This window comes from Pongo pygmaeus, chromosome X, assembly GCF_028885625.2.
Source record: "Pongo pygmaeus isolate AG05252 chromosome X, NHGRI_mPonPyg2-v2.0_pri, whole genome shotgun sequence".
NCBI classification, from domain to species: Eukaryota; Metazoa; Chordata; class Mammalia; order Primates; family Hominidae; genus Pongo; species Pongo pygmaeus.
In genome coordinates this window covers 144,268,093-144,295,411 of record NC_072396.2, presented here as the reverse complement: position 1 = coordinate 144,295,411, position 27,319 = coordinate 144,268,093, and the positions used below count along the sequence as shown (strand labels likewise).

Here is a 27,319-nt window from a genome sequence, read left to right as displayed (position 1 = left end):
TGTGGCGACCAACAGCCCCACCCTCTCCAGTGACAGGGCCTTAGCATGGCTGCTACCACCCTTTCCCCAAACACTGTCCAAAACCTGAAGATCACCCAGATCCTACCCACCACAAGCAGTGCCTGCTCTCACCATTGGAGATCTGAGCATAAGCCTGCCCACACCCCCTGAGACAGAGCACATAGCCTGAAATAAAGAGGATTGAACCCAATTCACCACTTTGGGCACCTGAACGAATGTTCAGCCCTCCTGGGGGCTGGAGGTAAGACCTAAACTCCTGGCTACTACCACCTCAGCTGACACCTACCTGCAAATGCTACCTGAAGGCCTGAAGACTGGCTTGGCCAGCACATTGCAGCCACCACCTACATCAATGCATACCGCTTGGGCATGCTGGCTCATGCCTGTAATGCTAGTGCTTTGGGAGGCCAAGGCAGGAGGATCACTTGAACCCTGATGACTGGGACTAAACTGAGCAACATAGTGAGACCCTATCTCTTAAAAAAAATTAAAATAAGCCAAGCATGGTGGCACATGCCTGTAGTTCTGTCTGGGCAACAGAGCAAGAACCTGTCAAAAAAAAAAAAAAAAAGAATTCAAAATATTGATTTTAAAGAAGCTCAGTGAGATACAGGAGAATTCTGAAAAATAATACAAAGAAGTCAGAAAAACAATCAGGGTATGAATGAGAAATTTACCAAAGAAATGGATATTTTAAAAGAGAACCAAATAGAAATTCTAGAACTCAAGAATTACTTGAAAGAAATACAAAATACGTTTGAAAGCATCAATAATACACTAGATCAGGCAGAAGAAAGAATCATAGAACATGAAGACAGGTCTTTTGAAATAACCCAGATAGAGAAAATAAAGAGATTAGGATAAAAAAAGAACAAGCAATTTTTTGTGACATTTGGGACAAAATAAAGCTACTGAATCAGTATCCCTGAGGGCAAAGAGAAAATGAAGAGATTAGAAAATCTATTTAAAGAAATAATAGATGAAAATTTTCCAACCCTAGCAAGAGATTTTAGGTATTCAGATGCAGGAGTCTCAATGATCCCCAGGAGGATATAATGCAAAAGGTCTTCTTCAGGGCACATTATATTCTGACTTTCTTAAGTCAAAGATAAGGAGTGAATTCTAACCACAGCAAAAGAAAAGTGTCTAGTCACCTGTAAAAGAAACTCCATCAGACTAACAGCAGATTTCTCAGCAGAAACTTTAGAGGCCAATAGAGAATGGGATGATACATGTAAATGCTGAAAGAAAAAAAATATCAGCCAAGAATACTATATCCAGAAAACTATCCTTCATAAATGAAGGAGAAATAAAGTATTTTTTAAACAAGCAAATGCTGAGGAAATTCACTACCACCAGACTGGCCCTAAAAGAAATGCTCAAGGGAGTCCTAAACCTGGACACACATTTACTGGACATACATTTACTACCATAATTGAACTCATAAGCATAGAGAGTAGAAGGATGGTTACCAGAGGCTGGGAAAAACATGGGGTGTTGGGGGAGAGGTGGGGATGGTTAATGTGTACAAAAAAAAAAAAAAAGAAAGAATGAATAAGACCTACTATTTGATAGCACAATAGAGTGACTATAGTCAATAATAACTTAATTGTATATTTTTAAATAACTTGAAGAATGTAATTGGATTATTTGTAATAATAAGGATAAATGCTTGAGGGGATACACACTCCTTTCTCCATAATGTGCTTATTTCACATTGTATGCCTGTATCAAAATATCTCATGTGCCTTTTGTGTGTGTGTATGTGAGCGTGTATATATATGTATATATATAAATATACGTATATATATGGTTTGTGTATATATATATATAAACACACACACTTACCATGTACTCATAAAAATCAAAAGGAAAGGATTATAATACCCTTATAAAAACACATGAAAACATGTAACTCACTGATAAAGCAAACACACAAAGGAGAAAGAGAAACAGATACGAATCTGAGGAGCAGAGCAGGATGGCAGAATAGAAGGCCCCACCAATCATACCCCCTGCAGGAACACCAAATTCAACAACTATCTACATAATAAAAGCACCTCATAAGAACCAAAAATCAGGTGAGCATTCATAATACCAGGTTTAAACTTCATATCACTGAAAGAGGCGCTGAAGAGGGTAGGAAAGACAGTTTGAATTGCCAATGCCATCCCTCCCCCACTGTCCTGCCGTAGCCACATCTCTGCAGCATGGAGAAATCTGTACACTTGGGAGAGGGAGAGCACAGAAATTGTGGGACTTTGCATTGAACTCAGTGCTGCCCTAGTCACAGTGGAAAGCAAAACTGGGCTGAACTCAGCTGATGCCCACCCACAAAGGGAGCATTCAGACCAGCTTCAGCCAGAGGGGAATAACCCATATCTGCAGTAGGAACTTGAGTTCCAGCAAGCTCGCTGCCATGGGGTGAAGTGCTCTGGGACCCTCAATAACCTTGAAAAGCAGTCTAGGCCACAAGGACTGCAAGTCCTAGTGTGGAGGTGGGTTCAGAGCCAGTGGACTTGGGGAACATGTGACTTTACTGAGACACCAGCCAGGGAAGCTAAGGGAGTGCTTGTGCCACCTCTCTCACAACCCCAGGCAACACAGCTTGCAGCTCCAAAAGAGACCTCTTCCTTCCACTTGAGGAAAGGAGAGGGAAGAGTAAAGATGACTTTTGTCTTGTATCTTGGGTAACAGCTCAGCCACAGAAGGATAAGCCACCAATCAGAGTCATGAGGCCCCCATTCCAGGCCCTAGCTCCCATATGGCATTTCTAGACACACCTTGGACCATAAGGGAACCCACTGCCTTGAAGGGGAAAAGCCTATCCAGGTAGGATCCATCACTTTCTGACTAAAGAGACCTTGGGCCCTGAATAACCAGCTGTGATACCCAGGTAGTATGCCATGGGCCTTGGGTGAAACTCTGAGATGTGATGGCTTCAAGTGAGACCCAACACATTTTTCAGCTGTGATGGCTATGGGGAGAGACTACTGCTTGAGAAAAGCAGAGGGAAAAGTAAAGGGGACTTTACTGTCTTCCACTTTAGGTACTAGCTCAGCCACAGTGGGACAGAGCACCAAGAGGGCTCATGCGGTCCCTGATTCCAGGCCTTGCCTCTGGGAGGGCATTTCTGGACATGCCCTGGGCCAGAGGGAAACCTGCTGCCCTGGAGGGTGATTCCCAGGCATGGCAACATTCACCACAAGCTGATTAAAGATCCCTTGGGCCTTAAGTGAATGGAAGGACAGAAGCCTGTATGGCTTCACCTTACCAGTAAAGAAACACATAGACTGAATGTAAAGGAATGGACAAAATATATTCCATGCAAATGGAAACCAAAGGTGACCAGGAATAGCTGTACATATATCAGATAAAGCAGATTTTACATCAAAACGTTTTTTGTTTTGTTTTGTTTTGTTTTGTTTTGTTTTGTTTTAAAAAAGGCTGGGCACGGTGGCTCAACGCCTGTAATCCTAGCACTTTGGGAGGCCGAGGCAGGCAGATTACTTGAGGTCAGGAGTTCGAGACCACCCTGGCCAATATGGCAAAACCCTGTCTCTACTAAAAATGCAAAAATTAGCCGGGCATGGGGGCTTGTGCCTGTAGTCCCAGCTACTTGGGAGGCTAAGGCCGGAGAATTGCTTGAACCTGGGAGGCGGAGGTTGCAGTGAGCCAAAATCGCGCCACTGCACTCCAGCCTGGGTGACAGAGACTCTGTCTCAAAAAAAAAAAAACCAAAAAACAAAAAACAAACAAACAAAAAAACACCCAAAAAAACAAACAGTAAAAAAACAAAACAAAACAAAACAAAACAAAAACTGGAGAAAGAGAAAGGAGATCATTATATATATAATTAATGGGTCAATCCAGCAAGTGGATATAACAATTCTAAATATATATTTACCCAACACTAAAGCACCCAGAACCATAAAGCCAATATTACTAGATCTAAAGAGAGATATAGACTGCAATACAATAATAGTGGGGCATTCAACACCCCACTCTCAGCATTAGACAGATCACCTAGCCAGAAAATCAACAAAGAAACATTCGATTTAAACTGTAAATTAGTGGGAGCTAAATGATAAGAACTTATGAACACAAAGAAGGAAACAACAGACATTGGGGTCAACTTGAGTGGGAGGATGGGAAGAGGAAGAGGAGCCAAAAAAAAAAAACAAACAAACAAACTATTGGCTATTGGGCTTAAAACCTGGGTGATTAAATAATATGTACAACAAACCCCTGTGACACATGTTTATCTATGTAACAAACCTTCACATGTACCTCCAAACCTAGAATAAAAGTTAAAAAATAATGAAAAAGTGTGTACATTAGACTGAATGGACCTAACAGACACTTACAGAAGATTCTATTCCTTAACTGCAGGATATATATTCTTTTCATCTACACATGGAACATTCTTCAGAATAGACCACATTTTATGCCACAAAACAAGTATTTAACAAGTATTTAAAGGGAATTCTTATATACTGCGGGTAGAAATGTAAACTAGTACAGTCACTATGGAAAATACCATGGAGATTTCTCAAAAAACTAAAAATACAATTACCATTTCATCCAGCAATCCTGCTACTGGGTATCTACCCAAAGGAAAAGAAATCAGTATATGAAAGGGATACTTGCACTCACCTGTTTATTGCAGCATTATTCACAATAGAAAAATATGGAATCAACCTAAGTGTCCTTCAACAGATGAATGGATAAAGAAAATGTGGCATATATACACAATGGAATAATATTTGGTCATTAAAAATGAAATCATGTCATTTGCAGCAACATGGATGAAACTGTAGGTCATTATTTTAAGTGAAATAAACGAGGTTTAAAGGTAAATATTGCATATTGTTACTTAAATGTGAGAGCTAAAAAATTCATCACATGGAAGTAGACCATGAAAAGACAGATAACAGAGACCGAAAGGGTGAATTTGGAGAAGGGGGAGGGTGAAGAGAAGTGGGTTAAAGGGTACATACAATTAGAAGGAATAAACTCAATATTTCGTAGTAGAGTAAGGTGACTATAGTTAACAGAAATGTATTGTACCTGGGTACCCAAGCACTTGGGTACTTGGGACACCTTAAATACCATTTTGATCCCTATACATTATATACATGTAACAAAATTTTACATGTACCCCACTAATTTGTACAAAAAAATCAACTGACCCTCAATATATGGGCTATTTTTTTGGACTCTCCATTCCATTCCATTGATCTTTATGTCTATCCTTATGTCAGTACCACACTGTCTTTTTTATTATAGCTTTGTACTAAGCTTTGAAATCGGGAACTGTGAGTTCTCTAACTTTATCCTTTTGTTTCAAGACTGTTTTGGTTAATTTGACTGCCTTGTATTTCCATATGAGTTTTAGGTTCCACCTGTTAATTTCTGTAAGAAAAAAGCAAGCTAAAATTTTTATAGGGGTTCTTTTCAATCTGTATATCAATTTAGGGAGTATTGCTACTTTAATAGTATTGTATTCCAAGATATGAACATGGATTGGCTTTCAATTTCTTAGATATTTAATTTCTTTCAATAATATTTTATAGTTTTAAGAGTATGTTTTACATTTATGCTTTGTGCAATAGAAATAAAATTGATTCTTCTATCTTGACCTTGTATCCTGCACCCTTGCTGAATGTTAGTTGTAACAGCTTTTGTGTGTCTGTCTGTCTGTCTGTGTGTAAATTCCTTAGTGTTTTTTATGTACAAGATCACATCATTTATAAATAGAGATAGTTTTACTTTTTCCTTTGGGGAAGTGACTATGAGCAGTGGGTTCCCCAAGACTATCCCAGGTAAGATGGTTTATGAGGTGGACTCACATGACTCAAACATAGTTGAACTCATGGCTAATATTATTACAACAAATACATTTATATACATATGTGTCATACATATGTTGATTATAAAAAGACTGGAATTTAATTTTTGAATTTTCTTTTTCTTTTTTTATAGTTGTATTTGCTTGGCTCTAAGGTACTTAATATAGGGTTTTGGACAGAAAAATGAAAAACAGAATCAAATGTGATGATGGCATTCAGATCTAAGATACCTCCAGATTTCAGAAATGTTAACATTTGAATAGAATAGTACTTAGCATCTTAGAATAGTATTCAGGACAAGTTTTGTTTGGAGTTTTATAACTGATAAGAGAGAGCCTTCCTCCTACTTTTCCTTTCTCCTTCTCCTTCCCACACATTTTGTTATATACGTGCTTGTACAAAACCTGAGTCATAGGGAATCTTCAGTGAATTGCCTGAGGTTATATCAAAAGTTGGTAGCTAATTCACTGTAGAAGCCACCAGTTCTTATATCCCTGCCATTCTGTTGTAGGCGTTGACTGCCTGGACAACATCTTTGTGTTAAGTCAGTGATGCTGAATCAGAGGCTTTCAGGAAGCCTGTTTTCCTCCTCTGTCAGCATGCAAGATCCTACACTCTCTGCTTCTGGTCTTGCTTTCTAGATTTAACTAGATCATCCTATCTCTATACTCAAACCATATCAGTCCCTATAAAGTCCCTGATTCTTTCACCTACTCCTATATTGATGCCTTGTTTCTTTCACTTGGGATGACATTCTCTACTCCCCTGTCCATGTATTTGAATCCTAATCAATTTTGAAGGCTCAGCTTACATGTCTCATTATCTATTAAACCTTCCCTTTTCTCTCATCCTCAATTTAGATGTAATCATTTCTCCTCTCTCCATACTTTATATTGCATATTTCTATTCTAGCATGTACTATACCCTGCCTTATATTATGGCCAGTAGTTTGTATATATTTCTATCTTCTCTTAACTTTTATGCTTTGTGAGGTGAGGAACTCTGTTTATATTCCCGTGGGCCACAGCACCTAGCAGAGAGGAGCAAATGAGAATCCAGTGGATATTTGTTGAATTGAATTACACAATGGATTGGAAGGAGGCTCCAGTAGGTGTTAGCAGGAAAAGGATTTAATATGAATCTTGGTTTTATTTTGTTAGCACAGAATTATGCATGTCTTTTATATTGTACCTTTGTTGCAGAACAAAGCACTGCATAGATTGTTTTACTGTAGTCCAATGGGAATTCATTTTGTGATGGTTTCAGAATTACTCTTTTATTAAAGCATAACATTTGTCAAGACAACACTTCAGTTTATTGCATGTGCTAAGTCATTACTATTTACAGATGGTATAGAGTATCGATGTTCAGATTGAAAGGAAAAAAATACACACATAGAATCCCATCTGCCTTGCACAGGATTTAGGACTCAAACAAAACCTAATTTTATCTGTCCTGCACATCAGAAATAGGGAACTTTCAAAGAAATCATTGCTAAAAGTAAGCATCATTGTTGAGAATTTCAGGCTGTAAAAATAATGGAGTTTCTTTCAAAAGATTGTTTATAAACATTCTTGACATGGTTTGGGATGAAACCCATCCTGGAAGAAAATGGGAGGTTATGGAGTCATATCTAGTTAGTAATTTGCATTAGAGCTATTTGGGTATAACCTTCTGAGTACAGATTTTAGATGACCTATCTGAAGGTTAGGGAACTAGATAGATGACATGGTAAAAGCTTTGCTGAATCTCCTACTAGATTCTACTTTGCGTCTGAACAGTGCCTGGCACCTGGCATTTGTTCAGTATGAGTCTTTCAAATGAATAAGAGAAGTTTAAATGAATGGTATGTATGAATGGCATGAATGAATGAAGTATGAAAGGTAGCCTCCCTGAGCCTGTTAACTCATCTGCAAGATAAGTGTTTTAATATCAACATTGGAGGATTGTTGTTAGGACCAGAGAAACTGCATATAAAGTGCCTTGTGTAGTGCCTGGTTAATACTAGTTGCTCAGCAAATGGTAGCTATTGTTCATTTACTACACTTTCTCAGTCTGTTTTCATATTGGTGGTGGCAATGAGTTTATTGCCATGGAAGAGACTATCTTTCTGGCTGACATTTCCCTTTCTATTTTTATTTGTTTGTGCTCTGTTTTTACCTCTTACTTATTTTTAGGAAACCGTGTGAGAATAGAGGCAGTTCCTCTTTTAAGTAGTTTATTTGCTACGGCTCTGTAGTGCTTGGATGACATGGCACATGTGTGCAGCCTGGTTCAGAACTCATATTCTTCTATTGTATATGAATAGAAACCCCAGAGAGGTTGGATAAATGGACATGAGAGAGTGTCGCTGTGAAATAAAGCTCAAGTGTTGGAATTATTGCTGTTACACTCTGGGATCTGAAGTAAAAAATGTTTTCTATAAAATGGGAAAGCTTATAGATACCAATTTACTTAATTTTTAAACTATCATTAGCCCCATAAGAATAACTAATAAACTTAGTATAGTTTAAATTCCTGGAATGGTGATATGTACTCAAGTCATGAAGGCAAAGACTCTCAGAGAAATAGTTTTTTTTTTAAATTTTTAAATTTTTTATTATTTTTTTTAGACGGAGTCTTGCTCTGTCACCAGGCTGGAGTGCAGTGGCACGATCTCAGCTCACTGCAACCTCCGCCTCCCAGGTTTAAGCAATTCTCCTGCCCCAGCCTCCTGAGTAGCTGGGACTACAGGCACATGCCACATGCCCAGCTAATTTTTGTATTTTTAGGAGAGACAGGGTTTCACCATGTTGGCCAGGATGGTCTCCATCTCTTGACCTTGTGATCCGCCTGCCTTGGCCTCCCAAAGTGCTGGGATTACAGGCGTGAGCCACCGCATCCGGCCCGAAGTAGTTCTTAAAAGATCATTTGACCGGGCCTGGTGGTTCACGCCTGTAATCCCAACACTTTGGGAGGTCAAGGTGGGAGGATCACTTGAGCCCAGAGTTCGAGACCAGCCTGGACAACATAGGGAGACCCCCCCTCCGTCTCTACAAAAAATAGAAAAATTAGCTGGGCATAGTGGTGTGCGCCTGTAGTCCCAGTTACTTGGGAGGCTGAGGTTGGAGCATGGCTTAAGCCCAGGAGATGGGAGGTTGCAATGAGCCAAGATCCCACCACTGCACTCCAGCCTGGGCAACAGAGTGAGACCTTGTCTCAAAAAAAAAGCAAAAACAAAAAACAAAAACAAAAAAAAGCACATCTTTTTTTAGCAGAGGCTTCACTCTGACAGGGTAGGCTTAAAGAATTTTGACCCTCTATTTGTAACTACTGGTAATGTATCTTAAATTTCAAGTTTCTTGAACTGTTAGCAAAGAAAGTTTCCTTGTTAATAATTGCTTGTCAGGAAATTTTTATTTTATATTTGTGAACTTAATTTCTGTGTTGTCGCATAATGAGACAATAGGATGTTACATAGATTTTCTATAATCTTTCTGGAGAATTTAACAACATATCTCCACACACTGATTTCCATGCTGAAAATAATTTCACAAGGAAATATTTCATTACGGGGAAAAAAAACCACATTGCTTAATCCAATTTAATTTACTGAAGGAACAATATTCACTTAAGTCCCCAATCTCTTCCTTCTTATAGAGGACTCTTGGACATTGAAGATGAACTTTTACATATTCTTAAGGTAAAAAATATAAACAAATCCCAAAACAAATGAATATGACTCAGAATTCTATTAATTTGAAATTTGGAACATAAAAACTAAGTTCCTCCTGCCTCCCTTACTGACCCCTCCCAAACTCATGAGTATATAGATTTTTTTTGCTTTATTTTCCTAGAATCACTTACTGTTGCTGAGAATATACCATTAAATCTTATTCTAAAAGATAATCTATTCCAATCAACTGTATGCTTGATTTTCCTTTCTTATCTTTACCACAGAGCAGCTTGGCCTTTGTTTGAATGCTATTAATGATAGGAAAGGGATTGTCTATCTTCCATGAAAGTCATTTCATTTACCGATAGTTCTGACTTTAGAACAAAGTGCTTCTTCATATGGAGTCTTTATAGCTCTCTCTCTTGATTTCTGTTTGTCTTCTGTCTCTCTCTGAGGGGAAAAACCAACCAACCAACAACCAACCGACCAATAAACTGACTGACCAAACCTGATCAATAGGTTTGAGAAATACTGCATACATAGCCCATACCCAAGGAGTCACAACGTGTACATGTGTATTTACTAGGAAATATTGCAGTGTGTTTAACCCCTAATATTTCACAAACTTACTTGATTGTGAACTTTTACTTTTTTTCAGAATATCTGTCCAAACACAGCTTAGAACAGAATCTGGCATATAGTAGACACTCAATAAATACTTGTTTAAAAAGTGAATGAATGCAAAATAAATCTTTAAAAGCTTTAAAGCACATGCTGTATTGAGGTGATCCATGTTCTGCATTTTTACAAGTGACACAGCCAGACTAGAGCTACTGATTGGATGGGTATACCTTCCTTCTCTATGTGAGCCTTTCTAAATCAATTATTTATTTCCACACATTTTAGAACTTTAAAAATTCATATTTGGATTTCTAAGTTTGTATCCTCATTGGCACAACTACCTTTTAAATAATAAAATAAATATTAGTGATGTGTTTGCTTGACTCTTTTGCTTTTTGATCATATGTAGGAATGAATTAATTGGAAATGCTTTTTTTGACTTGATTTCAATTTGTATGTGATTGTGTTTGATTGTACAAGCACATGGATTTTCAGCAGAAGTCTTAAAATGAAGATTTGCTCCATTAGGGTGTTTGTAAGGGTGTTTGTCAGATTACCTGTTGAGTTACAGCCCTTTATTTGGCTTCTAAGTCAGCTCTTTTTTGGGCTTAGCAACGAGTCCAATGTAAGGAGAATGAATCCTTTTTATTTGTGAGTAGTTGAGTTTTCTACATAGGACAGCTTGACAACCTTCCTATCAAACGTAAATCCTAGTCAACAAGGAACATGCTGTAATGTGGACTTGATCCAGGTTTGGTGATCTAGGCTTTTTATTTCTCATGCTCTAAGTGAATGCATTTAAAAGGTCAGCAATAGGAACAGTATAAATTATTTGTTCTCACTTTTATATTTCAGGAAAAAGTCTGTGTGGAAATTCAAGAGAGCCAGCTACAAAGCTGGGTGTAACTCAGTGTCACAACTTTATCTAAAGTCAGTATTTTCTGTTTCTCTTTGTTCTCAGCAACAATCTTACCTCGTCCCTTGCAGCTGCTCAATTGATAACTGTGTGTCTTCTGTTGTCTTTCCTGTGTTATCTCCTTCCCCTTCAGTCTGTTTCCAACCCAGAACTTGATCATTTATTAAAGTGGTAATATTTTCTCTTGTAACCGTGATTTCATCCTTTTTCATTAGTGTGGAAATGTTATTTTATTGGCACAGTTGTGGGCTACATTTTATGATAGAAAACATCAGTCTGTTTTTACATCTATGGATTTTACATGTTGTTGGATCTCATAGAATGTAAGGTACCTTAAAAAGCATTTACTGACCGGGTGTGGTGGCTCATGCCTGTAATCCCAGCACTTTGGGAGGCCGAGGCGGGCAGATCACGAGGTCAGGAGATCGAGATCATCCTGGCTAACATGGTGAAACCTCGTCTCTACTAAAAACACAAAAAATTAGCCGGGCGTGGTGGCGGGCACCTGTAGTCCCAGCTACTCGGGAGGCTGAGGCAGGAGAATGGCGTCCACCCAGGAGGCAGAGCTTGCAGTGAGCCGAGATCGCGCCACTGCACTTCAGCCTGGGTGACAGAGCGAGACTCCGTCTCAAAACAAAAACAAAAACAAAACAAACAAACAAACAAAAAAACCAGCATTTACTGTATTGCCCTCATTTCTAAAGTGGGAGTAATGACCACAGCTAATATTGTACTGAATATGGAAAAATTGAAGGCCTTTCATCCAAGAACTGGAGTAAGACAAGGATGCCCACTTTTGCCACTTTTATTCAGCACAACACTGGAAGTCCTGGCCAGAGCAACTAGACAAGAGAAAGAAATAAAGCCATCCATACTGGAAAGAAAGAAGCCTTATTAGTTTTGTTTGTAGATGACATGATCTTGTACCCAGAAAAACCTAAAGACTCCATCAAAAAACTGTTAGAACTCTATGAGAACACTTGGATACAGTAAGGGGAACATCACACACGGGGGTCTGTTGTGGGGTGGGGGAAAGGGGGAGGGGGGAGGGATAGCATTAAGAGATATACTTAATGTAAATGACGAGTTAATAGGTGCAGCACACCAACGTGGCACATGTATACATATGTAACAAACCTGCACGTTGTGCACATGTACCCTAGAACTTAAAGTATAATAATAATAATAAAAAACTGTTAGAACTGATAAACAAATTCAGTAAAGGTGCAGAATACAAAATCAACGTCCAAAGTCAGTAGCATTTATATACACCAACAGCAAACAATCTGTAAAAGAAATCAAGAAAGCAATCTGATCATATTTACAATAGCTACAAAAATATAAAATACCTAGGAATCAATCTAACCAAAAAGTGAAAGATCTATATAAGGAAAACTATGAAATTTGATGAAAGAAATAGAAGAGGACACAAAAAATTGGAAAGATATTTCATGCTCATGGATTGGAAGAATTAATATTGTTAAAATGACAATACTACCCACAGAAATTTACAGATTTGATGCAATCTCTATCAAATTCCAGGGCATGCTTCAGATAAATAGTAAAAAATTCTAATAACGTATATAGAACCACAAAAGACCTGAAATGGCCAAAGCAGTCCTGACCAAAAAGAACAAAGCTGCAGGCATTATACTATGTAACTTCAAAACTTGCTACAAAGCTGTATTAACCATAACAGCATGATACTGGCATAAAACGGACACATAGACCAATGGAACAGAACAGAGAACCCAGATGTAAATCCATACATTTACAGCCAAGTCATATTCGACAAAAGTGATAAGAATCTACAATGGGGAAAGGAAATATTTTCAATAAATGATGCTGGAAAAACTGGATAACTGTATGTGGAAGAATGAAACTAGATCCCTATCTCTCACCATACACAAAAATCAAATCAAAATGGATTAAAGACTTAAATTGAAGACCTGAAACTATGAAACTACTAGATGAAAATGTTGGGGAAACTTTCCAGAACATTGGTCTGGGCAGAGTTTTTTGTGCAAAACCTCAAAAGCATAGGCAACCACAGCAAAAATAGACAAATGGGATCACATCAAGCTAAAAAGCTTCTGCATAGCAAAGGAAACAATCAACAAAGTGAGGAGACAATTCACAGAATGAAAGAAAATATTTGCAAACTATCCATTTGACAAGGGATTAATAGCCAGAAAATATAAGGAGCTCAAACAACTCAATAGCAAAGGACCCAAATAATTCAATTTATAAAATGGGCAAAAGATCTGAATAGACATTTCTCAAAAGAAGACATAAAAATGACCAACAGGTATATGAAAAAATGTTCAACATCACTAATCATCAGAAAAATGGAAATCAAAACTACAATGACATATCTCACCCCAGTTAAAATGGCTTGTATCAAAAAGACAGGCAATAAGAGTGCTGGTGAGGGTGTGGAGAAAGGGGAATTCTTGCACACTGTTGGTGGGAAAGTAAACTAGTACAGCCACTATGAAGAACAGTATGGAGGTTTTGCAAAAAACGAAAAATAGAACTACCATAGAATCCAACAATTCCACTCTGGGTATATATTCAAAAGAAAGAAAGTCAATATATTGAAGAGATATTTACACTCCCATGTTTATTGCAGCACTATTTACAATAGCCAAAATATGGACTCAACCTAAGTGCCATTCAACAGATGAATGGATAAAGAAAATATGGTATATGTACACCATGGAATGTTATTCATACATAAAACAGAATGAAATCCTCTTATTTGCAGCCAAATGAATGGAACTGGTGGCAATTATGTTAAGTGAAGTAAGCCAAACACAGAAACACAAATACTGCATGTTCTCACTAATATGTGAGAGCTAAAAAAATGGATCTCATGAAGATAGAGAGTAGATTGGTGGTTACCAGAGGCTGGGAAGGGTAGAGGGGAGGGGATGAAGGGGAAAAAAGAATGTAAATATATTTATTATCACTGAACTGTACACTTAAAGTGGTAAGTTTTATATGCATATTTTACCTCAATAAGAAATATAAAATAAAATGGAGGTAATGAGGTGAGGGGTGGGGAGTGACTTGTTGAAAATTACAGAGCAGCTAAGTGGTCAAGCCCACACTAGGCCCTGGTGCTCCCACTCCCAGCCCACAGACTTTTATTTTGTGTCCTGAGGCCTCTCTCATTACACGAGTGCTTAAATTGTAGAGTAAGTGGACATAGTTTCCATAGCTATGCAAGAATCTGAGTGGTATCAGAGGAATCAAGTTGTTCGTATTAATACTTCCAGATCTGCCACCTGACATAAAATGCATCCATTTGTCTTTGTACTTGTTCCTACTGATCAAAGCAAGGGAGAAATTTGGGTCTCCTATTATGTAGGAATATTTTTATGTCTGATGCTTTCTCATTTAAAAAATAGAACATGTTTTAACTATCGCCACTTTTGCAGGCTCCTGAGGGGAGAGAGTGTTCTTGTATTTTTTGCATTACCCTCATTCTCACCCTTCTTCCACGGCTCCATGCCTGAAAATGTCAATATGTGATACATGTTTGTAGCTGTTATAAAGACATTCTTCTATCTCATTAAACATCTAGCACGGAAACAATAACTGCGAGTGTAAATGTGCATGCCTTGGTCTGAAATATATCGAGTCTAAATATATAAAATTACAAGACTTTTTTTTTTCTTTTATTATTATTATTATTATTATTATTATACTTTAGGTTTTATGGTACATGTGCACAATGTGCAGGTAAGTTACGTATGTATACATGTGCCATGCTGGTGTGCTGCACCCACCAACTCGTCATCTAGCATTAGGTATATCTCCCAATGCTATCCCTCCCCCCTTCCCCCCACCCACAACAGTCCCCGAAGTGTGATGTTCCCCACCCTGTGTCCATGTGTTCTCATTGTTCAATTCCCACCTATGAGTGAGAATATGCGGTGTTTGGTTTTTTGTCCTTGCGATAGTTTACTGAGAGTGATGATTTCCAATTTCATCCATGTCCCTAAAATGTGGCACATATACACCATGGAATACTATGCATCAATACTGGCCATCAGAGAAATACAAGACATTTTTAAGAAATGACTTTATGTCTTGACAAATTAGATATTTGTAATGGCATGTGTCTGATGAAAATAAACGTCAATTAAAATTGCTTTATGTTTCAATTTATGTGTCGGGGGGTGTCTATAACAGATAACCTATTCCACTGTCTATTGTGGAGCCATTGAGAACTTGTCTTTTTTTTAATTCCCTTGAGGATTGTCCTTTATAAACCACATCCATGTAGTGTGATTTGAGGAGCACTGAGAAGGGTAATGCATCATCAGCCTGACACCACCAGAGACCAGGACTTTGAAGGCACTTTGTATCAGAGAGCAGGTGAAAAATATGGCTTCAGTAAGAGATGTGAAACCACAGGCATTAAAGCCGACAAGCCAAAATGGCCTAGTTTGATGACCCGTTTCCTTTTAAAAAGTTTTCCTTGTTCATGGACCAGAGGCAGGTAGTGTACTTTGATTTTTGACCCCTATAGAGTTCACTAGAGTTGAACATTGTAAGTTAACACTTAAGATCTGGGACAATCAAAGCACATTGAACAATGCATGGACATTGTTCCATCTGTAATGATAAAAAATGAGTTAATATGCTACTTTTTATTGAACACTTACCATTATGCCAGGTATTTCTCATTTAGTTTGCATGGTACCTTGTGAGGTAGATATCATTATGCCCAATTTATAGCTGAGGAAACTAAGGTTTAGAGACGCTGACTAACTTGCCCATGTTTGCATGGCCAGTAAATGCAACAAGCTGGATTTGAATCCACGTCTATCTAGACTAAGAAGCCTATATGGTTAACCACTTGTAAAATGGGATAACAGTACCTACCTTAGAGATTTTTTAAGGATTCAATAAGATTAAAAAATCCAGAAAGCACTTTGTAATTGCTAATAAAGCTTTGTAGAATGAAAGGCATTATCAGAAGTAGAAGACAATCTGCTACAGTGTCTCCCCATGACCATCTACCCTTCAAATAAATCCGAATGTCCTGGAGTTTGTGCCTTTGTCCTTGGCTTTCTGGTGAGTGAGAGTAGTTTATGTTTTGGGCATAGATTCTGAGAAGTAGGTCACTGGTTCTACTTATTCAGTGATATTTTCGAGTGTGATTTCTTTGCCATGTAGTTGAGAGGAGGAAAGGGATCGTCAGTGTCTGTGGACACAGACCTGTGGGGCTCCCAGAATAATTTTAGACACAGTGAGAAATCATGTGTCTAAAGTCATGTAAGGCTGTACCTTAACATGTATGTCATTTCTTCTATTTTCTTGTTTGTCATAGAAAACGATCTGCTCCTCCGTATAAAGGACATCAGTCATTTCTTAATGCAAGACATCGCCTTCTTGTCTGGTAAGCAAACTTTCTTATATATAGTCCAGATAGATATATGACTTGATTAGCAGTTAGTTTGGTACCTATTATATAAATAGCTCTCTCTATATATATAGAGCTATTATATATATTCATTTGAGAAGCACTATTTCAATAAACATTTATACATTGTGCACCTAGTTGCTAAACAAATGGACATTTAGAGAATAATTGGAGGTTTTAAGCATTTTAGATATATGAGTAAAACCGACCTTACCACTCTTATACATTTGACTTTCAGATGAGTCTTCAGAAATCTATGATAGTTGAAAGTCAAATATGTCTCCTAGGTGGTTGCAGGCTGGGTGGGAGGGGAGCAGCTGAGGTAGCTTCTTTGATTACTCAAATGTGTATTACAAATGCTTGCAAGTTGCACTAAATAATCAGCATGCACTAAGTATTTTTTTTTAGGATTTCATTTACACATTATAAAGAAAGTTGATTTTTCTCAAATATGTATATACACTTGTATATAATTTTTAGCAATTATGGTAAAATAAATTTAACATACAACTTATCATTTTAACCATTTTTAAGAGTACAGTTCAGCGGCATTAAGTATGTTTACATTTTTGTGCCACCATTGCCACCACCATCTCCAGAGTTTCAGGTCTTGCAAAATTGAAACTCTATATCCATTAAACAATTACTCCCCGTTTCATTCCTTCCTCTCTCTAGCCCCTGTCAACCAGAATTTTACTTTCTTTCTCTATGAATTTGACTATCCTAGGTACCTGATGTAAATGAATCATATTGTATATGTCTTTTTGTGACTGGCTTATTTCACTTAGCATAAGGTCTTCAAGTTTCATCGATGTTGTAGCATGTGTCAGAACTTCCTTTTTAAGGCTGAATAATATTCCATTTTGTGTATATTCCACACTTTGTTTATCTGTTCATCCATTGATAGATACTTTGGTTGCTTCTACCGTTTGGCTATTGTGAATAATGCCACTAAATAGCATTACACATTTTTAGAGACATAACTATGGTAAACCATCCTGCCCCTTTAGCTTCTGGTCAGACTTTGGGGAAACTTTTGCTTAAAAACAAGCAAATTACTTTCAGGTATTAGAGTAATTCGAATTATATCATTAAATATTATATTTATCATATTAAACAGATAAAGAAAACTTACTGGTATGTATTAATACATTGTTTTTATAAAGATGAGTGCTTCTTAGGTATTGAGAGTACAAGAAACTATCTTATTCCTTCTAAATAGTTTAATTAATTCTCTGAAAAATGACACCTACATGCTCAGTTTACTAAACAAGCTTTTACTTTATAAGTGATCCTAATTAGACACTTCAATCTGGCCTCTGCTTTTATTATCATTATTATTATTTTTAAAGACAACTTCTTGCTCTTTTGCCCAGGCTCCAGTGCAGTGGTATGATCATAGCTCAATGTAACCTTAAGCTCCTTGGTTCAAGTGATCCTTCCACCTCAGCCTCCTGAGTCACTGGAACTATAGGAATGTGCCACCACGCCTAGCTAATTTTTATATTTTTGTAGCAAAAGGGTTTTGCTATGTTGCCTAGGCTGATCTTGAACTCCTGGCCTCAAGCGATCCTCCCATCCTGGCTTCTCAAAGTGCTGTGATTACAGGCATGAGCCATCGCACCCAGCCTGGCCTCTGCTTTTAAATGATTATAATTACACCTAGATAAAGCTTAATTAAAAATGATTCTAATTAGTGGTAACTGTGAATTAATGATGACTTAATTAATATGGCTTTATGTTTTATTTTATAAGTGGCATAAATGTGTGAGTGTCAGTAAATTTAGCAGTATGTTACGTTCACTTTTAAGTTTTGGAGGTTTTACTTAAGATTATCTGTGTTTTCCAAACCGTGTTCTAAATAGAACCATCCTCAGGGCTTGCTGCACCCATCCAGACCCCTCTCTACACCTTTCCTTCCTTAACTGCATTTTGTATTTGTTTTATTTTTATTTTTTTAATTTTAATTTTAATTTTTTTATTTTATTTTATTTTTAAAAATTTTTGTATTTTTTATATTTTGAGACAGAGTCTCGCTCTTTCAAAAATGCTTCTACCTATAGCTTCCTTTGAAGAAAGGGTTCCCAATGGTAAAAAAAAATAATTAAAACTTCCTGATTTGGAATATAAATATCTCTTTTGATCTCTTCTCACAAGTTTACTCCTAGGACAGTACTTGTAGGTGTTCAGTGGTAATAATCATTTATAGATTAGTCAATGATAATTTACTCTTATAGGAGCCTTGCCACTTTTCCTTTGATAAGTATAGTTTGCCTAAGTGCTAGATGGTTCTGTCCTTAACTACAGTGCTCACCAGCTTGCTTGGCAAGTATGTAGTTATATTTAAGATAGTTATTACATTATATATTGCATATCATTTATATTACTAGTTCTATACCATACTCTATCTATAGAGGGCCTTTGTTTAAAGTTTCACTAAATCTCTTGGTTCAGAATTGTACAGTTTCTCCTTTGAGTTTCTTAAAAACTCTTCAGTGGATGCCATTATTCTCAATGATTATTTTCACTCTACTCTAATTCTAGAATATCATACAATGAAGATTAATAACCCTTTGATTTAATACTTTGGACTAGTTTGATTAAAAAATAATTTGGGAATGAATACTGTCTCTCAAGTTTCCCTTGGTAAATACTGAGGCAAATAATTAATTTGATCTTTTTCCATGTGCACTAGAGAAGAAAGTGTATTCTGCTTTTGTTGGATGGAGTGTTCTAGAAATGTCAATTAGGACATGTTGGTTGAGACTGTTGTTCAGGTATACAATATCCTTGCAAATTCTTTGTCTACTTGTTCTATCGATTATTGAGAGATGGGTGGTGAAATTTCTGACTAAAATTGTGAATTTGTCTATTTCTTCTTCCTGCTCTATCAATTTTTGCTTTGTGTATTTTGAAGCTCTGTTATTAGGTGCTTAAGCATTTAAGATTATGTCCCATTGATGAATTGACCACTTTATCATGATCAAATGATCATTTTAATATCTGGTAATATTTTTGACTCTGAAATCTACTTTGTCAAATATTAGACAGCTTTGTTTTGATTAGCACTGTCATGGTGTATCTTTTTCTATCCTTTGCTTTTAATAATTTGTACTTTTATATTTAAAACGTGTGTTTCTTGTGGGCAGCATATAATTCGGTCTTTCTTTTTATCCAGTTTGATGATCTTTGACTTTCAATTGCAGTGCCTAGATCATTGACATTTTATGTGATTATTCATATGGATGGATTTAAATCTACCATCTTACTATCATATAATAAGCAAAATACAAATAGTGAGATGGTAGATTTTTCCATTTGTCCCATGTGTTCTTTGTCTTCCTCCATTTCTGTCTTCTTTTGTGTTGAGTATTGTTATGATTCCATTTTATATCCTTTTCTTTTTCTTTTTTTGGGGGGGTGGGGAGACGGGGTCTTGCTCTGTTGCCCAGACTGGAGTGCAGTGGCGTGATCTTGCCTCACCACAACCTCTGCCTCCGAGGTTCAAGCGATTCTCCTGCCTCAGCCTCTGGAGTAGCTGGGATTACAGGCATGCGCCACCACACCCAGCTAATTTTTGTATTTTTGGTAGAGACAGGGTTTCAACATGTTGGCCAGGCTGGTCTTGTACTCCTGACCTCAAGTGATCCTCTGGCCTCGGCCTCCCAAAGCGCTGGGGTTACAGGCATGAGCCACTGTGCCTGGCCTATATCCTTTTCTATTGTCATATTTTTATTGCAGATTGAATTAAAAATATTTTTACATCTTTATTCACTTAAATTCAGCCAAATAAAAATTACAACTGAACTAAAAAAATTTCTATTAGTGAGCTAAATTAAAAGGCCACCTTGCAACTTTCCTCCTAAAATAATTCTTCAAATTCTATTTGGCCCTTAATATTTATTGAGCATTCCCTCTCTGTGTAGGTGCTAGCCTGGCTGCAGATGTGAACCTTAAACACATGTAAGGCTCATCTCTGCACTTAGGTGGCTTTCGTTTTCAATATTTCTCATCCTTCAGGCTGCATAGAGGGCTATTGGGCTGGGTGGAGAAACAGGGGGAGAAACCAAAACGAAAGCCCAGAGCCGGTGCAATCATTCCCTCACCAAGAACCCCTATGACAGTTACCACTATTCCTGGTTCCTATGGAAATGGGCTTAGGGCAGCCTCACCTATGAGCACTGGGATCCATGCTTTCCAGGGGTCAAGGTCACCCACTTGGTCAAGATACTGCTGGATGCAACTGCTCCAGGTTAATGGCTGCATGGGTCTGCGGGGAGCTTCCACAACCCTACACCTCTGCCTGGACCCCTACCCAGGCTGAACATTGAATTTTGACCCACAGATAATTTGTGATCTTTCTTTGCATTAATAAAATTCCTATGTCATTCCTGCCATCATTACTTTTGTTGTTTCTTCCATAAACACATTAGACCATCATCTATTTCCTATAGGGTGCTCTGTATCTTTTCCTGCTCACCATGACACTAAGAGATCGATTATATCAAATTTTCCACTTGCTGTCAAGCCATCATTCACTCATTTTGAATTTAGGCTCGTTGGTATAGAAACAGTTATTTCCCAACCCCTTGGTTGTCCAGATGGGGGAATCAGCTGTTTTCCACTGTATTTATTATATGCATTTCATGATATTTTCTTCTGACTATATTCATTCATTTTACTCTCTTTCGTTTTCTTTTTTTTATTGAGAAATTACTCTGCCACCTTTTAAACTTAAAGTGTCAGAAACTTGGGGCCATTTTGGTTTTATGTGGAGATCATCATCTTTGTAAAAAAGTTGTGTTGCCACAAAACAGTATTCAAATCTAAAATCCTCTTCCTTGCTGCGTTGTTATATACATTTTTAATTCAGTTGATTATTTTTCTATTATTGTAGGTGGCCGGGGAAAGGACAATGCTTGGATCATTACGTTTCCAGAAAACTGTAATTTTAGATGTATACCAGAGGAAGTAATAGCAAAAGTACTTACTTACCTGACATCTATTGCAAGGTATAGTATTACGTTTTTTCAATTCGCTTTATATCAGATATCCATCTGAATGTCATAACATGAAAATGGCTTAATATAGCTATTATTATCATGGTGAATAACCAACTGACTTAACTTCAGAGTAGATAAGAAGTACAACTTAGAAGGAGAAGCTGGCAGCTACTTAAATTGTTACAAAAATTATACTGAGAATCTATGAAAATAAAATTGGGGATCTAGGAGTATTTGTTCCCATGAAAAAGAACATAGCTTGAGAATGATGGTCATACATATATGCTTTAATTTGCTTAAAAGGAAATATTACCAGCCAAGAGTGAGTACAGACATTTTTCATTTCTTCTGAATATAACACAAGAAGACTGAATCTTAAGTAGATTCAATAGTGGTACTGGGAGATACTAGGAGGAATGTCTTGATATTAAAAATTATTTGGAACTAGAATGCTTTAAAATGGAAAGTTTAAAAAGGTTTCTTAGAGATTTTATGTGTGTTAAAGATAAAATTTTCAAAGGAAGAATTTTCTAGTTACTAACCCTGAAGAACAAGAGGACACAAATCTAGGATGATAAAATTCAAAGTCTCATGAACAAAAATCAAATCTCAGAAAATGAAACTTACAATGTACCTATTGAAGCTTGAAAGTGATCTTTTTAGGGCAAATAGAAGTTATATTTTCCATTAAACTGCATTTCCTCAGGAGCAGACTAGAGTTAGAAAAATAGATTTAGCAGTGTGATTTTGAATGAGTGAATGGATCATTGACTCATGATGGATTGCATGGAAAGTTAAATCTGATATCATGAAGGACAGTTATCTTTTGAGTTTTCCCACACCCAAGATTACAGTATTCCAAATCAATTTTAATGACCTATCTTCATTATACTATCACTTTCCTATTTAAAAGATTGACATTAATGCTGCAAAATAAATTTTAAATAGTGAGTAAGGGAATATGTATTCAGATTAGTTTTCTAAGATAGGACTTTGTGATAGCTTTCCAATTCCAAATCTGTCTTCAGTCAAGACATCAAATGTAGAGGAAATAATCAGAAATAGAACGAAGACATATATAACAAATTTGCATTATTATTAAGAAAAAGTTCTTATTTCTTCTTATCGTTCAGGCAAAATGGATCGGACTCCCGGTTTACCATTATTCTGGATCGAAGATTGGATACATGGTCTTCTCTCAAAATCTCTCTCCAAAAAATCTCGGTTAAGTATCTATTCATTATACAGTAACTTTTTATTTTTGTTTTATATTATACTTTCTGTTTTGGGAGGTATAGATTACTTTGGTATTGATGGAGACAGTAAAAGTTGATGGAATGTGAGGAGGGAAAGTAGAAGGAGAGGTTGTAGCAGAGACTGAGATAAATAACTCTACCCAAAATAAAACCTAGTAAGAATGAGTGAGTAGTTTGTGGCTCCAGTTATGAGTGAGAAGAGATTCATGGTTCTATGTGCCTTTCAGAACAAGCCAAGTTTTTATGGAAACTTTTTAAATTACTTATTTATTTATTTTAGTGGAAATAGCGGTGTTGCATACTCATTGTATGTGAAAAAGTATAAAGAAGAAAGTTTAAAACAATAGTAATCCAACCACCCCAAAATAAGCAGTTTTTTTTTTTACTGAATTTCATTTTTATTTATTTTTATTATTATTGTACTTTAGGTATATCTCCCAATGCTATCCCTCCCCACTCCCCCCACTCCACAACAGTCCCCAGAGTGTGATGTTCCCCTTCCTGTGTCCATGTGTTCTCATTGTTCACTTCCCACCTATGAGTGAGAATATGCGGTGTTTGGTTTTTTGTTCTTGCATTAGTTTACTGAGAATGATGATTTCCAGTTTCATCCATGTCCCTACAAAGGACATGAACTCATCATTTTTTATGGCTGCATAGTATTCCATGGTGTATATGTGCCACATTTTCTTAATCCAGTCTATCATTGTTGGACATTTGGCTTGGTTCCAAGTCTTTGCTATTGTGAATAATGCCGCAACAAACATACGTGTGCATGTGTCTTTATAGCAGCATGATTTATAGTCCTTTGGGTATATACCCAGTAATGGGATGGCTGGGTCAAATGGTATTTCTAGTTCTAGATCCCTGAGGAATCGCCACACTGATTTCCACAATGGTTGAACTAGTTTACAGTCCCACCAACAGTGTAAAAGCATTCCTATTTCTCCACATCCTCTCCAGCACCTGTTGTTTCCTGATTTTTTAATGATCACCATTCTAATGGGTGTGAGATGGTATCTCACTGTGGTTTTGATTTGCATTTCTCTGATGGCCAGTGATAGTGAGCATTTTTTCATGTGCTTTTTGGCTGCATAAATGTCTTCTTTTGAGAAGTGTCTGTTCATGTCCTTCACCCACTTTTTGATGGGGTTGTTTGTTTTTTTCTTGTAAATTTGTTTGAGTTCATTGTAGATTCTGGATATTAGCCCTTTGTCAGATGAGTAGGTTGCGAAAATTTTCTCCCATTTTGTAGGTTGCCTGTTCACTCTGATGGTAGTTTCTTTTGCTGTGCAGAAGCTCTTGAGTTTAATGAGATCCCATTTGTCAATTTAAAATAAGCAGTTTTAACATTTCAGTGTACAACTTTCTAGACTTGTTTTACCCTAGGATAGGGTAGGGAGATGAGTCACATATAAAATGATATATAACTTCCCTACTGGTATCTAGTCCCCAGCTTCCCAAGACCCAGAGAGAGAAACATTTTCTTTAATTAAAACAACGAGAGGTACAATTCTGCCCATGACTAAGATAATCTTTTACACTTTTAGACTCACAAGGATATCACAAAATTGTTTGACACTTCACTTTCATAGACGAGGAGGGAGATGAGGGACCCCCAGACTCCTTCTGAGCTGGCAAGATTGGGGCTCTCTGTGGAAGTGCCATGTGGCCAACTTCCTCTGTCAGACTAGAATAGCTGGGAATCAATATTGTTTTTTCTTTGAGATTCCAACATTGCCAGCCATCTGAAATTCTTACTTTGTCTCCTGACTGACTGAGGAGGTCACGCCCACCACAAGAACTTGATTTAGTTACAAAGGCAAAACAAAAATCTAGGTTGTTGGACTTCCAAGCCAATGTTCTAGCACCCGCAAGGTAAAATGAGTAAGATCATTATTCTTTTAATACTCAGTATGAATTATTCCTCATTTTGGACAAACAAGCAAAAAGTGTTTTCCTGTTTATTTAACAGAGGTGTTTAATCATTAGCAGTGGAGAGAAGAGTTAACCTTAGATATACTCAAATTACTAAAATAAAATAGAAAAAAACTTGACTTTCTATAGCATATTAGTGCTTTCTCAAAAGCATTCACATTTATTAAGTATTGTTGATTCTCTTCATTTCCTAATTAAGTACTGCAGGTAGGTATCACTATAATTGCCTTATAGATGATGAAATCACATTGATATGTGTACTTTGGAATGGTTATGTGGTGAATCCAAGCTCAAATAGCCAAGTAACCAAAAAAGCCAGAGCAAGAATTGAAATGTCAAGAATTCCAGTTGGTGATGGTTTCTATCATTTTCCAACTGGCTTACAAATAGACAAATAAATTCAATGTTATTTAGAATAAGGTAAAATTTCTTTTGAGAGATTAGATCTGTCCTCCATATAAAATTGAGCCTTATCAGTGGGGCTAAATAAAGTAAAAGCTATTTCCCTTGCTCTGGTCTTTTAGGATTGGTCCTTGGGCTTGCTGAGTAGACCTTGGTTTATGCTAATAATTGCTTCTCTTATACTAAATAGAGCACTTGTTGCATTAGAACATTTTTTATCACCCAGGTTTTTTTCTTTCGGCCAGCCCTGCACCCGCCTGATTAAATTAATTTTCATTTTGTGACTGGTTTGGCACCTGATGTTAGTTTTTTTGGTAGAGTTTTATTTTTATTATTCAAAATAGGTGGCTTGTAACAGAGGTTCTATTTTTCATAAAAGAGAAATATAAGATTAGGTCATGATCCTGTCATTTTGAAGTCAACAGAGGGTAATTACTTGTTTACTGGGGAGTGATACTCCTCTTTCTGTATTCCCAGGGCTGCTTTCTCAGTGGAGAATTATGACCTATGCTCAGTAAAGAACTTGGATCCCAGGGTCCCTGTATTTTCATAACTGCCAAATTGATCGTGCTGGGCAAGGGAGGGGTACAGATTCTGACCACATGTAACTGGCTATAGGTTGTTTTAGGTGTTTCTTTTTTAACATGTTAAATGTTTTTGCTTGTGGTATAGTTTCTATACTCATACTCAAGAGCACATTAATTACATCTCAACCATTAACAACTGTTGGTTACTGTTTGAAATAAAGGTAAATATTGAATGCAAGCTAATTTCAAGTGCAAAAGTTGGCATTCAGGAAGGATTTCTAGTGAAATCTACCATTGTGTAGCTAGGTATAGTTGCCTGTGGTGTATTATTTCAAACAAGTGTCTGCGAAATAATCATACAATTCAATTTGAATACCTTTATTTGTAGATTTCAAAACAAATAAAAGCATTTAGGTTGTATTTCATAATTAATGAGAGGAGACTTGATTTTAGTTATACATTTTGGGGAAAGGTTAATTTGGGAGAGAATTGTATCCGTCTTAGAAAGTTTGCATGTTCTATTCTCTCTAGATTATTACCAGGACAAAATTTTGCAAACTATAGCCTTTCACAAGGCTTAAACCCAGAATATAATAACAGAGAAAACAAAACAGAATTGAAATTTAAGTCACATACCAGGTTAGGACGAGAGTAAAAAGCATGAGTTAATACTACCTTCACAAAGATTCTTAGCATTCCACCTTAAAAATCAAACTGCGCAGAGGAGAAAGCCAGTCCCATCAAGCCTGCTCCTAGGAAGAGAGCTGGTTTTTTTTCCCTCCTCCTTCTACTCTTAGGACATGCCTGACCTTCTTGAGCAGTCCAGCACAAGCTAATCCACAAGGTTCAATCAGGCTAAGTAATTGGAGGAATGTGTTAACTCTGAATTGCAAGGAGCAGAAGGGAAGGATCTGTCAGCTGACTAATCAGGGATAGTGGTTTTTTTTTTTCTCCCCAGCATTGCTGCCACTGTGCTAATGGAAGCAGCTACGGCAGCTTTGTTTGATAGAGATTTTTGGCTGCCGTTTTTAAATACTACCCAAGAAGCAGCTCGTATTTCATCAATGTTGCATTGACAATTGGAAAAGAAGAGTGTAATTGTGTCTAGGCGAAATGGCAGAAGCAAATCCCCCGAGAGGCAAGATGAGGTTCAGAAGGAATGCGGTAAGGGCTCTGTCTGCACTCCTGGAAAGCCTATTCCCAAGTTCAAGTGCTGGGATGCTGCAGCATGGTGCTATAGCACAAACTGCCGAGTAGGGTTTTTAAGGACAGATGGAGAGAATGGAGACTTATATTTGCATGGATTGCATTGATGCGATTACTGTGATATTGACATAGGGTAATTTTCAGGCAATTGAGGGGTAGAATATAATTTCAAAATCTAAATGTCATCAAGTTTATGAATGAGCACCTGAGTCATGTTATTCGTTTAAGACTGTATGAACAATTTTGAATCATTGGACAGCATAGCTTTAAATCATGACTTACAACAATATCTAACAAAAGGATTCATCCTTTCTTTCAACATGATCAAGTAGAGTATATTGCCATGGATAGGTCTGGAGGTGATTCCATCATCACTTAAAAATGCAGCCTTTCCTGGGTGTTACCGTATAAGTGAAAAAATTTAAAATCTGTAATGATTTGAAATCCTTATGGTTTCAATTCTTTTCCGAACTGAAACTTCATAG

General features: G+C 37.1%; 1 protein-coding gene across 8 annotated transcripts in view; it reads left to right on the top strand.

Annotated features, from left to right (window-relative positions):
• The window catches only part of MCF2 (MCF.2 cell line derived transforming sequence), a 125,532-nt gene that overhangs the window by 41,065 nt on the left and 57,148 nt on the right, over nucleotides 1–27,319 (top strand). For 4 of the 8 annotated variants that reach the window (XM_054471507.2, XM_054471505.2, XM_054471503.2 and 1 more), the window contains 3 exons: nucleotides 16,410–16,478; nucleotides 21,400–21,514; nucleotides 22,639–22,729. In XM_054471507.2, the coding sequence (XP_054327482.1) occupies nucleotides 16,454–16,478; nucleotides 21,400–21,514; nucleotides 22,639–22,729 (231 nt within the window). In that variant the 5' untranslated portion in view covers nucleotides 16,410–16,453. Of the gene's footprint in view, nucleotides 1–16,409; nucleotides 16,479–21,399; nucleotides 21,515–22,638; nucleotides 22,730–26,361; nucleotides 26,793–27,319 lie in introns of those variants that run through there. The other 4 variants (XM_054471511.2, XM_054471510.2, XM_054471509.2 and 1 more) reach the window with 1 other exon arrangement.